Source organism: Macrotis lagotis, chromosome 6 (genome assembly GCF_037893015.1).
Source record: "Macrotis lagotis isolate mMagLag1 chromosome 6, bilby.v1.9.chrom.fasta, whole genome shotgun sequence".
Classification (NCBI taxonomy): Eukaryota; Metazoa; Chordata; class Mammalia; order Peramelemorphia; family Peramelidae; genus Macrotis; species Macrotis lagotis.
This window is the reverse complement of record NC_133663.1, coordinates 165,746,339-165,761,279: the sequence shown is the minus strand read 5'-3', so window position 1 is coordinate 165,761,279 and position 14,941 is coordinate 165,746,339. Positions and strand designations below refer to the sequence as shown.

General features: G+C 33.6%; 1 protein-coding gene across 3 annotated transcripts in view; it reads right to left on the bottom strand.

Moving 5' to 3' along the window:
- The window catches only part of PCCA (propionyl-CoA carboxylase subunit alpha), a 556,428-nt gene that overhangs the window by 298,600 nt on the left and 242,887 nt on the right, over positions 1-14,941 (bottom strand). For all 3 annotated transcript variants that reach the window (XM_074191968.1, XM_074191970.1, XM_074191969.1), the window contains exons 11-12: positions 12,897-12,991; positions 3,619-3,769 (exon numbers count right to left, since the gene is read on the bottom strand). In XM_074191968.1, coding sequence (XP_074048069.1) covers positions 3,619-3,769; positions 12,897-12,991 — 246 coding nt within the window. The remainder of the gene's footprint in view (positions 1-3,618; positions 3,770-12,896; positions 12,992-14,941) is intronic.

The window sequence follows — 14,941 nt, the reverse complement described above, 5'->3', positions numbered from 1 at the left end:
ACTCACAGACCCCAGCAGAAGAGCAGTGACCAAAGCTCTTCTTAAATCCTACCACCTTGGAAGAATTTGAAAGCATACCCTTTCATCCCAGAAGCAGTGTTCAACTTTAAGATAAGGTCAGAAATCAAGAAACAGAATGGGAAAATAAGTAAACAATAACAAAAAAAAAAAAAAAAAGAACCTGATCATATAAAGTTATCATGGTTACATGGAAGAAAAGATTCAAACTCAGAAGAAGACAATGAAGTCAAAATAGCTATATGCAAGGATTCAAAGAAAAATGTGAATTGATCAAGGTCCAAAAATAATACTTAGAAAAGTTCAACAATGAATCCAAAAAAAAAAAATAAAATAAGAGAGGTAGAGGAAAAACTGGGAAATATAATTATACTGAAGCTAGAAAATTATAAAAATAAAGTCAACAGCTTGATAAAGGTGACACATACAAAAAAAATACTGAAGACAATAATGCCTTAAAAAACAGATACCAAATGACATAAGAGGCACATGAACAGGAAACAAATTCACCCATAAAACAGAAGTAGATAACAGAATATATTAAAAACCAGATTCCAATAATATACTATTTACAAGAAACACTTTTAAAAAGGAGAGAGGGGGGCAGCTAGGTGGTGTAGTGGAGAGAGCACCGACCCTGGAATCAGGAATACCTGAGTTCAAATCCGGACTCAGACACTTAATTATTACCTAGCTCTGTGGCCTTGGGCAAGCCACTTAACCCCATTGTCTTGCAAAAAAAAAAAACCACAAACAAACATAAAAACATAAAAAATAAACCGGAAACATTTCCACTATGATCAGGGATAGAGCAAGAATATCCATTATCACTGTTATTATTCAATATAATGAGAGAAATGCTAGCTATAGCAAATTTGACAAGAAAATAGAAATTGGGTAATTATGTAAAGAGAAAATAAAACTAAATTTATGCAGATGATTTGAAGGTTCATATAGTGAACTTCAGAGAGTCAACAAAAAACTATCTGAAATTATTAATAATATCAGCAGAGCTACAGTTACAAAATAAGTTCCACATAAATCATCAACATCTCGGTGTATTATTGGTCAATTTTCTTCCACAGTCTAGATTCATTAATGGTGAGAATAGCAAGATTAGACTTATCACAAAGATGGCATTGTGAAAACTTCAAGTGCAGAACAACTACTGTATAACCACCTCAAATGCAATGAAAAATAATATCAATTGAAGCAAAAGGGGAAAAAAAAGAAAAAGAAAGTAAGGGGAATATAAATGAGGGCAAGAGGGAAAAACAGGGATGAAGAGGAAGTGAAGAAAAGAGAACAAAGAAGAAAACACTTTAAGGTCTAATCCACTTTCGAAGAAGCCTTGATTATGCCAGCTGTAGGTTGGGAACAAGGCACAGAAGAAAAAAGGATTCCTCCCCTCTACATCTTAAGTCTCAACTCCTTCCACCCATCCAGCCCTGTAACATACAGTAGGGCCTGACCACACTGAGGATGGAATGGTTTGGGATGCCTGCATCATGACTTTCAAAGGTAGGCAAAATATGGAAACAACTATGGTCCCAAATGAGGTACCACTCCAAGTAGGATTCCAAGAAAGAGCAAGAAGCAGAAATTAGGATCCCCTGCTCAGCTTCCACATCCAATACTAAGACCTCTCTCTCTCTCTCTCCATTGGTGTCATAACCAAGAAGCTATAAAGCAGACTTGTTGACTTCCCTAAAACAGACCAAGAACCATGAACTGTGCATGGCTGCTTACAACACTTTGCTCAAAGTTTGAGTGTCAATATATTGACAATGAGCCTATCCAAGAAGCTTCCACCTAGTCCTTAGAACGCTGATACAGTTTTTTTTTTCCCAGAACTATACCTTTTCTAGCATGATTTAAAAAAAAACTACCAGAGTTTCTGCTCCTATGAAAGCCAGTTCTGATTCAAGTTAGTTCCTGGTAGTTTTTTATCTGATAACGGAACAAAATGAAACACTCATTCAATAAGATGTTTCATTTAACAGTTAACAAAATAAGTTTACTCAATCATAGCAGTGAAAGAGTTATTCTTTAAGAAACAGTGCATTCATTCAGCTAGACACAGTTTCTGATTGGGAGTCATGCTAATCACTCCACAATTAGAAGCCTCATAGAGAGATCTAAAACTCTTTGCGTCCTTTTATACTTGAATGACCAAAAAGTAATAGCAATAATATAAGCCACTACCTTTAACTTATCTAGACTCAACAGTTTTTATATTTCTTAAAAAAGAGAACTATTTTATGTAGAGTAGATGCTTAGCAAAAGCCAGGACACCCTATATGAGATGGCCCAGGAAATATTGCTTCTGTTGGAAGTTAATTGGCACTTCCTTTGAGAAAACAAAGTCATTACCATACCATAATGAAACAACAGAGTAGTACTATCTCACATATAATGACACAATTTCAATTGTTTTTCTTCTCAAAGTAATCAATACAAACATAATCATTCTATTCTTAATATTTTATTATCATATATACACATAAAATATTTACAGACTTTCAATTTTTTGGTCACATGTACTGAAATCAATATAATAGCTCCCACTTTTTTGCCAGGAACCATTCCCCTATCTTATTCCTTCTAACCTGGTGTGGTATTAATAAGCTCTGAATGAATAGGTCTAAGAATGTTCATAGTTTTAAAGCAAAGACACCAAGACAATAATATCAGTGTTCAAGGATCGTTTTCTATTGCGTTTGGAGATAAGGTTGAACTCCCAAGTACCACATTATTGTATTGTATGTTACATAAGAAAATTAATTAGATTTAAAATTAATCATATGAAAAGTAAAATAGGGACATTCTGTAATATTTTAAATATTTACATAATTTCGGTGTCTCTGTCGGTTACCAAAAAACAAAACATAAATGAATGAGTGAATAAATAAATAAATACATACATACATAAATGCTAGAATATCAGGAAAATCCTGAGAATTCATTGAAACTCTTTCCTGAAAATTCTGAAATTCCTGAGTACTAACAAAATTTCTGATCTAAATTTTATTATGTGTACTTATTTTGCTCATAGATGCATGCATATCTTATAATGCACAGTTTCACAAAACAGTTGATTTTTTAAAAAAGAGTAGAATTTACATTTCTAAATGTATGTCTTCCCTCAAAGTAATCATCTTTAAAAAATCATATTAGACATTAAATGGAGCATTTATGGTTCTGTATTCAGAGACAGTTTTATAAGGCTAATGAAAAAAACAGTTTCATTACTTCAAAGTCCCTCCCCCATCACCTTCTTACCAGACTTTGCTCTGAACAAATGTCAAGTACTTCTGAAACTCAAATTTAGACAATTTCAAAAGAGGAATGTGTGTGTGTGTGTGTGTGTGTGTGTGTGTGTGTGTGTGTGTGTGTGTAGTAAGAGACCGTAATGCTTAAATGTTGTTATGGAGCAAAAATGCCCAGTGAACCCACAGAGGCAGGAAATTCACCTCTGGCAAAGTTTTTGGCCAAGAAGACAAGGATAGATATTGCCTCTCCACTTCAGGGTTTTTTTTTTTCATTTTAAAATGGGCATAGAAATGGATACTAAGGAAACAGAACTGTTGTTTTTCTTACCTGAAGTCTAGTATTCATTTCTAAGAAGTAAAAGTTTTTCCGTGAGTCTACAAGAAATTCCACTGTTCCAGCAGAAGAATACTTAACTGCTCTGGCAAGAGCTACTGCTTGTTCTCCCATGGCTCTTCTAGTCTCAGGGTCTAGAAAAGTACTACAAATAAACAAATATCATCTTTATCCACTGGAAAAAAATTATATTCTCAGTCAAGTAATGTTTTTATACAAATAATTATTTTCAAAAATAAAAGATAAATATATCAAATTGTAAAGAATTTTCAAACTGTAAATAAATATAAAGAATAGTTTTCTTCTAGAACAATAATGATTTTATGTCCCAATAGTTTGGCAGAATTACAAAGTTTTACAAGTAAAATTGTTTTATATATATATATTCCAAACTTTTTACAAGTATAGAAGTATTCAACTGGACACACACACACACACACATACACACACACACTCCCAAATACAGATTATTTTTTTAATAATGTTTTTGTACAAGGAAATAGAGTTAAGTGACTTGCCCAAGGTCACATGGTTAGGTAATTATTAAGTGTCTGAGGATGGATTTGAACTCAGGTCCTCCTGACTCCAGGGCCACTGCTCTATCTACTGTGCCACCTAGCTGCCCCTCAAACACCTATTCTTAAAAAGGTTTTTTAAGAGTACCTGAATCACTGAAGCACCTGAATACCCAAAAGATCATTAAAGCCTTTAGTAAAAGTGACCCTCATTTAAAGAAAGGGTGATAATATGAAAGAAAAAAAGTATCAACAGAAGGAAAAGGAATGGGAAGAGTAATTTTTTAAAAGGAAGTAGTTTATGTTTAAAAAGTTATTTAAAAAAAGGAGTGAAATTGAAAAAAAGTGGAACTGTTGAGTTTTAAATTATATTAAAATACTTGTAACATGTGTAATCATCTGTAATAGTATTTTATGAAATGGCCTGTGAAATAAATATGTTGGATTTAATTTTTACAAGTATTTTATTTCCATAACAAGGAAGTCTGGAAATTAAAAGTAATAAAGGCCATGAAGTAAATCAGGAATTTAATGAGGTTATACTTAACAAGGCTAATAACAATAGAAGTATGCAAAAATAAAATTAACCAAAATACACAGAGAATAGAAAGATATTTATTTTATGAATAAAAGTAAATGAAAATATTTTTATTTTCTTTTTAATTTTTATTTATTTAAGGCAATGAGGTTAAGTGACTTGCCCAAGGTCACACAGCTAGGCAATTAAGTGTCTGAAGCTAGATTTGTACTCAGGTCCTCCTGATTTCAGGGCTGGTGCTCTATCTACTGCGCCACCTAGCTGCTCCTCAGATTTTCATAATGAAAAAAATCTTTTTTTTTTTTAAAATGTTTTAAATCAACAAATCTATACCTCAAGTACCTCGAAGACAATACAGTGCACAAAGAAACTGTATTGACATTAAGTTTATATTCTGGAAATTGCTGTTGTTGAAAAATAATTAACAATACCTAATATTTGCTTATGTATTTCCTATCCTAGCTCTAATTATCTCAAAATTAAGACTAGAGAAATTCCAACCATTATGGTATTACAAGAAATCGAGTTTTATTATTATGTTATAAAAAATGAATGTGCAATTCTTCAATTTCTTCTTTTCAAGGATGCCATAAAAGGAACTTGGAATCTGGATATGCAAATGAAAAATATGCAAATCTAAAACTATGGGAAATCTTTTTTGTTTTCTTACTTCAATGCTGCTTAGGTAAACCCTAACTAAAACATATAATGCTTTTCTTCAATACTGTTAAACTATGAAATAAAGAACTAGTACCATTTTCACTATTATTTTAGAAGTTCCTTTATGCTAAATAAGTATAATTAGAAAAATAACAGTCTTAAAAAAACCTAACAAAACAATGAACAAGCATTTTATCAAACTACTGAAGGTCTATGGTGTTTAAGGGAGTTGCCCAAGATCACAGCTATTAGCAGTCATAATTCAAACTCAGAACCTCTATTCAACAAATTTATTGTTAAATTTCAATAAATATATAATAACTCAATACATCACAAGATCTCAAACATTACTTAGTAATCCGTATAAGCCAACTCCAAATTTGTATTCCTTATGCTAAAACTACAGTTCTTTTTCTTTCTATATTTTTCTGTGTATTTGACCTAATAATATTCTTTCACTGACCACTCATCTTTTCAGATAACTAACTAGATAAAATTTATAGATAGATGTATCTGCATATAAACAAAACTTAGATGGAAATTAATGAAAATCATTTTGCTTTTTAATTCAATCTTTCAAGACTATCTATTTAATATTCATAAGTAAACCCTCAACTAATACATAATGCAACACATTTCATACTTTAAGAGAAAATAATTCAGGAACTGCAGTCATCAAAAAAATTATCACCTGGTAATCAACCTTCTCATATGTTTCTCCAGACTTACTTAGGAAAGTAAGACCATCTGGAGAGACACACAGTCTGATGCCTTATCTATTTGTAAAGCTTTTCTACCTTGATAAGATCTGTAACGTGTTTATAATCTGCAGGAATGAGAGTCACCATGATAATCAAATGGCATAAGGTAGTAAAACTGATCTGAAGTTTAGTTTCTCATATTATTGAAATGCAAAATACTCTCAAGGAAGAGGTAGAAATCATCTAAATTTCAAACAGCAGGCAAAAATATTGAAATTGAATTGATATTGAAAACAAAAATGTAAGAAAAAACTTTTGTTTGTGAAGTCAAATAATAAACAATCTAATCATTACAAGTGAAATTTTGTCTAACAGGTATACTATAAAATGTGCTATACATGTAACAAAGTAATATACATGTTGTATATAATTCACACAAAAGAGTGGACTTAATAAGATTCTGAATTCCTTGCAACATTTTATAATTTCTACATCATCATACTGTACAATTAATGATGATGATGATGGTGATGATGATGATAATGTTTCTAATCCTTTATTCTCAAAAAACAGGATGACAGGGAGGTGATACCATGTTGGACAAAGTCACTTTCTCCTCCAGAGTCCTTTGAGTCCAGTGGTCAGATATGAATCAGGATGACTAGAGATGGCCCTGGATGCAAGGCAATCAGGATTAAGTGACTTGACAAGTAACATAGCTAGTAAGTATTCGAGGCCAAATTTGAATTCAGGTCCTCCTGACTTCAGTGCCAATACTCTACCCACTGCACCAAAAGAAAGATAATCAGTTAATTAAAATATATGCATGACTTCAAGCCAAATTTTCTATTAAATTTCAAATGTAATCATTTTAAAAGAGAGTGGGGGTTTCTATTTGGCAATAGGAGAGAAATTATTCCAGATATGGGGATTGAACTGTATGAATAGGAACAAGAAGGACAGTCTGACTGTGCAGAGAGTAATACTTTTTTTAAAAGACTGGAGGGGTCAGTCAAATAATGAAGGGCTTTAAAAGACAAATAGAAAAGGTAAAATTTTATCCTAACTGGAAGTAAAGGAAGTTTTTAGAACAAAAGAGTGACATAATCAAAATGTTCAATTTACCAACAGAATAAAAAGTGGATTGCAGAAAGGAGAGGAATTAAGAAGTCAGCTATTAAAATCAATTGTCCAAATCAAAAGATATCAGCACATAAACTACTCTGGTGCTCATGAGTATGGGGATCCGGTGTTGATCATAAAGGGATAATCAACAAGCTTCCTAGAAGAAAATTAATTGAGGGAGAGGAGACAAGAAACTAAGAGGTTGTAAGCCCATATAACTTGAAAGATGTCCTCAAAAGAAATTGGGAAGTCAGTTTTAAAGACTTAAAAACTCCAACCAATATGATGATGGATCAAAATTCCAAAGTATAAAAGATGAAGTATTCTAAACATCTCCAAGAAAAGTGATAAACTCAGGATGGCAAATACAATAGACATGTTGTGATATTGCTGATATGAAATTGGTTTACTAGAATTTGTATTTTTATTGGGGTTTTTTGTGAATGGGGGGGCAGAACAGAAATGAAATACTCTTTAAAATTAGCTAAATTTTTTTTTAAACAGAGAAATCAGAAAGATGGGGGGGAAGGTGATTAACTGTTTTGGACAATGTGAGTTTCAGATGCCTATAAGAAATCTAGGTACAAATAGTTAGTAAGACAGTGATGTAAAAATGGAGCTCATGAAAAAGATGAGTACTGAATATATAGATCTGAAAAGAAAAGAAAGCTGAACCCATAGGAATTCATTAAACCACCAAGATGGTGTGGAGAGAGAAAAAGATCCAAGACAGAGCCCTAAAGCAAATGAGACAAAGCATGATGATGATCTAACAAAGATTCCCGAAAAAAAACTGGAAGTACAGAGTGATCTAAAGTATCAGATTCTACAAATAGGTCAAGCAGGATAAAAACTGAAGAAAGAATGTCCATTTAATAGAACTTTTTATAAAGGATAAAATATATGTAGAAAATATAGAAAAATATCACACTAGGATTCAAAAGACCCTGGCTTTAATTCCAACCTTGCTTATATACTACATATGATTTTTTGAGAATGGGATTAAAGTGACTTGTCCAAGGTCATACAGCCAAGTAAGTATTAAGTGTCTGAGGCTGAATTTGAACTCAGGTTCTCCTGATTCCAGGGTTGGTGCTCCATCCACTACATGTATCTATAACTTCTAAACAAATCTTTTCACCTCTCTAGACTCCTATGGTAACATTAGCAAAGTAAGGAGTTTAGCCTACATGACTGTTAAATTTCCATTTAGCTCTAAAATTATATAATATTATGAAGGAAAATAATTTAACCATTTTAAATTATTTGGGAAATAAATAATATTATAACACTTTTACCATGTAGTGGTCATTTTTGTGACTTATATAATGCCGACTACTCAGAATGGCAGCATTCACTTATAAATCTGCTCAATTGAGTAAATATACCATGATAAATAACAAAGACTATATTTTATTCCCTGTTCTCAAGGGAGAAAAAAGATTATCTGATTCCTTTAACTACATTTAAGAATGCAAAAAAAGGATACTAAACTAGGAAATGGTAGATTTTCATCCAATTAATATCCATCAATTAATAAATAAATGACTAAAACAAGGATAATCCTATCTGCATAATAAAGTGATTAATAAAATCGGTATCGCATTTTTTTTGCCACAAGTCAAACCTGTTTTGAAGTTATCCATGATATCTTATCTTAGGAAATAATAACAAATTTTAAGTCCTCCCCAACAATAATGACACAATGAAACTTTGGCATATTATGTTTGCTGTCCTTTGTGCTCAGAGGGGATCAAATTGGCATCATTATATAGGGGTTAAGATACAATGTGTCTAATTGTATCTGATTAGAAAATTTTACCACCAGGTCAGATACATAATCCATAAGAACACTTAGGAGATTTCTCTAAATTTGCTCATCTCATGTTTCTTTTGAGGTGTTGCAATTTTGCTTTGTTCACAGAGCACAGCCCCCTTCCTCGAAGATGAACTGCCATTCTTGGCAGTCATTTCCAAGTGTCTCCCACTTCTCACAACAGACTCCAAAATTCTTCAGAAAGATCTTTTAAGTGTCCTCAGATTATTTCTTCTGACCTCCATGAGAGCACATACCTCATGTGAGGATTCTGTAAAATGATCTCTTAGGCAAATTTATATTTGGCATTTGAACAATGCAACTAGCCCACTGGACCTGCACTCTCTGGAGAAAAATTTATTTTAATAAATATTTTATTTATTTTATGTATTTCCAACTACATGCAACAGTAGCTTATACCAATTTTTTTGTAAAGTTTTGAGTTTTACATTTTACTCCCTCTCTCCTTTCCCCCTCCCCTTGACAGAAAGCAATCTGATATAGGTTCTACATGTAAAAGCACACTAAGCTTTGAGTGATACTGAACATGATGTGAAAGTAGAATTAGATCTGCAGAAGATTTTGAACATTTGGCAGTTCAACTTGAGAAAGGACCTTGAGTTTTGTCCTTTGGTATCTTATCTTGTTTGGTATCTTATCTTGCCAGATCTTCAGAATCTTCTAAAGATGATTCAAGTGCAAATTTACTATTCAGTTTCCTGGAATGACACTGTATACTGTCCAAGTTTCATAGATAAAGAAAAGATCATGCATTGGGAACAAGCACACAGCCATTCCATTATTAATTGGAAGCACAAAGGTATGGTCCATTATTCAGAACCCCTACAATCATGCTATGGCAACTAATAATGATGAATTTCTCTAGGGAAACAGTTTGCTCTAACTTTCCAAAAGTCGTTGTGACTGACAGTATCAAAGGCCTCAATCAGATCAATGAATATTACACACAGACTTGTGTTCTGCTCCTGACATTTCTGGAGTTGTTGGGCAGCAAACACCATATCAACTGTTCCTTAGATCTTTTGAAGCCACACTGGCTCTAGGGTAAATGACTATATTCCAGGTGAATGATTAGCCTATCATAGAGGACTCTGAGAAGAATCTTGACAGCTTGATCCCATGCTTTTTTTAGCATATTTTCTTTTCTCTTTTAAATTTATTATTTCAACTATGTGCAAGGATAGTTTTCAATATTCACCTCCTTATGAGTTTCACATTTTTCTCCCTCCACGATTGCCAGAGAATGACTTCTTTCCTTTTCTTTAAAAGAGACACAATGGAGGGCAGGTTCATGACAATTTCCTTAATCTCCGCATGAATAACCTCTTCTAGCCACAGTACTCAGAAGATTTCCATCAGCTTTCATATGAGCATTTCTTTTGATGAAGTTAAATGGTGCCTTCTTAGAGATGGACAAACTTACCCTGCTGGTAAACCCTGTGAATTTCTCATGTTTCATTTTAGCAGCTTCTGAATTCCCCAGTTCTTGACATTAGTAAGTGTTCTGACCCAGATGAGTAAATAATGAAAACTACTCACTTCTTTCCTGCTCCACTGCCACCAAACATGTGTTGGTTCAACTTTCCCTCCAAGTCAGCAACAAACTGTTCCTGTTCAGACAAGTGCTCTAATTTGTTGACATCACATCTTCTAGTACTCATTTTGCCTTGTGGCACCACTTTTGTTAAAAGCAAATGTTATTTTATCTTATCTTGGTATCTTATCTTGTCAGATCTTCAGAATCTTCCAAAGATAATTCAAGTGTAAATTTATGATTCAGTTTCCTGACAGGATACTCTTATGCTGTCCAACCCTCTACCACACATTGCTCTATCACTCTCACATCCTGTCCTTACTTTTACTGCAAGGGGACATCCACAGAATTCTACTGCATTTAGGTAAACCAAAGGCAGCGTTGGTGATGAAGACAGAAGACACACAAGTCTTCAGTAGTAAGTGACTACTGCTTTTGCTATTGTCCATTCCACTCCTCCCATGGACTCCCGCCAAGTCTGTTAGTCTGCCTACTCTAGCATTTAAGTCCCCATAATTAAAAACTAGTCCTTTTTGGGGTGGCTAGGTGATGCAGTGGATAAAGCACCGGCCCTGGAGTCAGGAGTACCTGGGTTCAAATCCAGTCTCAGACACTTAATAATTACCTAGCTGTGTGGCCTTGGGCAAGCCACTTAACCCCATTTGCCTTGCCAAAAAAAAAAAAACAAACCTAGTCCTTTTTCAGCATACTGATGATGATGAGGGTCTCCAGGACTTAACAAAATTGTTCTTTGTTGATCTCATTAGAGTTTATCATGGTAGGAGCATTAGCACTGCTGATGGTAATGTGTCACTTTCCTAAAAGGGGCAATTGTCATGAACCTGCCCTTCACTGCTTTTAGGAGGCATATAAACCTGTTGCCTAGATTAGTTTGGATTGTAAAACCTCTGCTAGCTTCATGGCACCCCTCCATCACTGTAGGCACTTCAGAAAACTGCATCCAGTTCCAACTTCAGTAAATGGACCTTCTTTTGTCAGGTTTATTTCACTCAGGGTTGCTATTTGAATGAAATATCTGCTGAGTTTTCTAACAATAAGAGTTTTTTGACTACCGAGTCTACTAGATTTCATGTTGTTCAAATACCAATGATGAGTGGAATCATCTTCACAAAAGTTTTTATATATTTTTATTTATGCTTCAATTACAGGATAGGATCCCAAGTTGACACAGTAAGTAGGCTGGTATTGGTTCTGGTGAATTAGACCATTTTGGGAGGACCTTTCCTAGTCCCTTGATGCCAGGAAATGACCAGTGCAGTCCAATAAAAAGGCTGCTCAGACACCAAATCCCATGACTACTTCAGTCCAGGAAGAAGATGATCCATGATATGGATCCCTGTGTGCAGGGTTTGACTACAATTCTCAGGGTATACATCTTGTGCTTTATCTTTCCTGTTGCCATAGGACTTCAAAGTAGGTAAAAATGGAAAAATGATATAGGTGATGTCTTTGACTCATACATGAATTAGATCAAAGTTGAACAAATTCACCAGATTCACTCTCTATTCCAGAGTCAAAGGAGACCAGTGGTGAGATAAAAGTCATGATGTGGATGATCTTGGTATCTTCAATGTAGACATCTAAGAATTCTAAGCATTCTACAACACCTGCTTCAACCAGTTTTATGACCACTGGAATAACTTGCTCTCATCTAAATAAATTCTGCTAGAGGAAGTCTTCACATATTTGGGGTGGACACCTCACTAATTCACTGACAGGTCTGAGGTCCATCAGCTACCCTCAAACTGGTTTAGTGCATTTTTCAAAATGATTTACTGGCAAATGACTTTTGCACATGCTACAGCTTCTTGGAGCCATAGGCGAGTTCTGGGTAAAGAGCTGGACAACAAACAGGAAAGCAGCCCTCACCACTGAGGTATTAGTATTCTTAGAATACCTGTACACTCTAATATACAGTATTATTTTCTCTTACACTGGATTAGCTGATGATCTAAGTCACAAAGATTTATAGAAAATTCAACATAAAATTTATGATTCAATATATAAGTACCCAGGGAAGGATTTCTTGCAATTTAATTAAACTCAAGTTTTTCTGGTACTAGGATCAATTTTATAGTACTCTACCCCAATGAACATAAACAATAAATATATTAGAAATACTATTCATCCAAGCATATATTGATGTGCTACATATACATGCACTTCTCTCAAAGTAGTTACAGGTGCTATCAATTTGGGTATATCAATATTTTTTTAAATTATTATTATATCCATTAATTAAATTTTATTTTTCATAAGGTATAAAATTTATTCTATGGAAATGATATATTATATGCAAAAGCAAAACATTACCCAAAGATCAGTGTCAATGGAAATTTACCTTGGTGCTTCCTCTACTACCTTTTGATTTCTTCTCTGGATAGAGCATTCTCTTTCATTAAGCCACAAAGCATTTCCGTGTTTATCAGCCAAAACCTAGGAGAAATTACAAATTACATACTAAAAATAGAAACTAACATTTATAATGTACTATTTTAAGATTTGTAGGATACTTTACATGCATGGGATGGAATTCCATGGAATTCCCAAGATAACTGATTGACATATCTACATATAAGGAAATAAAGGTTCAGAGAGGTCAAGTGAACTGTTCCTAAACATGAAGATAGCAAAAGCAAAGAAAGAAATCTGAAACGAGATCTTCCGGAATCCAGAATTCCCTCCACTAAAGCATACTTCTTTCCCCAGGACTCTTCATAAAAATCAACATAGAAGATGAAATGAAATGTTTGACCCTAACAACCCATAAAACAAAGATATATTAAAACAGTCCTCATCCCTATGTTCATCCCAGAATTTCTATCACAATTAATTCTCAGCACTGATGACAGAAGAACTACCATTCTTGGACTTTAACATACAAGCATCCAATTTACTACAGAAGGAAATAAAAGTGAAACTAATAGCCAGATCTATCCAAATGCAGAGAGGGGAAATCTATGGAGATTACACAATTTTGAAGGTTTTTAAGGAATTGATTTTCAACACTCCTCAATGAGGGAAGAATAGCAAATGGTAATTGAGCAGGAACCACTGACTTTTCTGCCTATTTTTCCAACCACACAAAATTCTTATAGCTGTGTACTGTACACGAATGAGAAAATCCTTACTGACAAGGGAACAGACCAGACTTTTACCAAAGATTTTATAAACCACAAGCTGAATTTCATGACTAACAAAGAAAATAAAAGATGACACTCAGTTTATTTTTTGCTTCATAAGAAACAGAAAGATATACATACTGTGTTAATAATGCTGAAAATAGAAACAAAAGATATGGTTTCAAATCCCAGACCTAAAACATGTGACCACGGGTCAGTCATTTATTTTCTTTTATAGTTTCCTCAACTATAAAATGGAGATGATGATACTTGCTCTATCTACCCTCTATGCTTGACATAAACTATATCACCAAATCCTAATGTTATATTTATAAATATATATTTATTTAAAAATTGACTCAAATAGCAAGTCTCTCTTAAAACATGCTAACTTCCATCCTAATTAATAATACCATAAAAGATTCAATAGAAAAAAAAAACACACTTGTTTCCTTTTAAAACCTTTCTATATCATTCCCGTTCTCTGACACAGAAAATGTTTTCCTGAGAAAAATTTCTTCACACATGTCCTTAATACCATCCTCTCTAGGGTCCCCAGAACCTTGCCCATTTGAATATCATTCCTTTCATCTGCTACCTCTCCAGGATCAAGTGGAACTACAGGTTCCTTCCCAATGCCAACACATGTATCCAAAATGTCCCCTATCCTTAAAACATTAATCACTTAAACCAGTCAATAAACTCAAACTAATGTCACGCAATATGACAACTAACAAACATCTGTGCATTAAAAATGATGAAAGGGCTGATTTTTAAAAACCTGAAAAGATTTATATGAAGTGATACAGAGTGAAATGAGCAGAACCAGAACAGTTCGCACAAGGAAAAAACCAATACAAAGGACCACAGCTCTGAAAAACCAGAGCTTTAATCAATATAATAACTAACCATGACTTCAAAGGACCAATGATGCCATATGTCAAAAAAGTGATAGATTCAGGGTGCAGAATTAAACATAAACCTTTTGGAAATAGACAATTTGATTTGTTTGACTAAGCACACATGCATTTAAAGGTTTTGTTTTTCTTTTTTTTAATTCAATGATATTGAGATAGAGAATAGATTTTTAGTAATTGTTTAAAAACAAATTAATTAGCTTAAAGTATTAGAAGAAGGGCCCTTTGAAGATAGCACTTGAGCTGTTGAAGAATGTAAATTCTGAGAAGCAAAGAAGAGGAAAAAGAATAGTCTATACATAGCAACACTATAAAGAAACAGAAGATAGAAATGAAATGTTCACAGA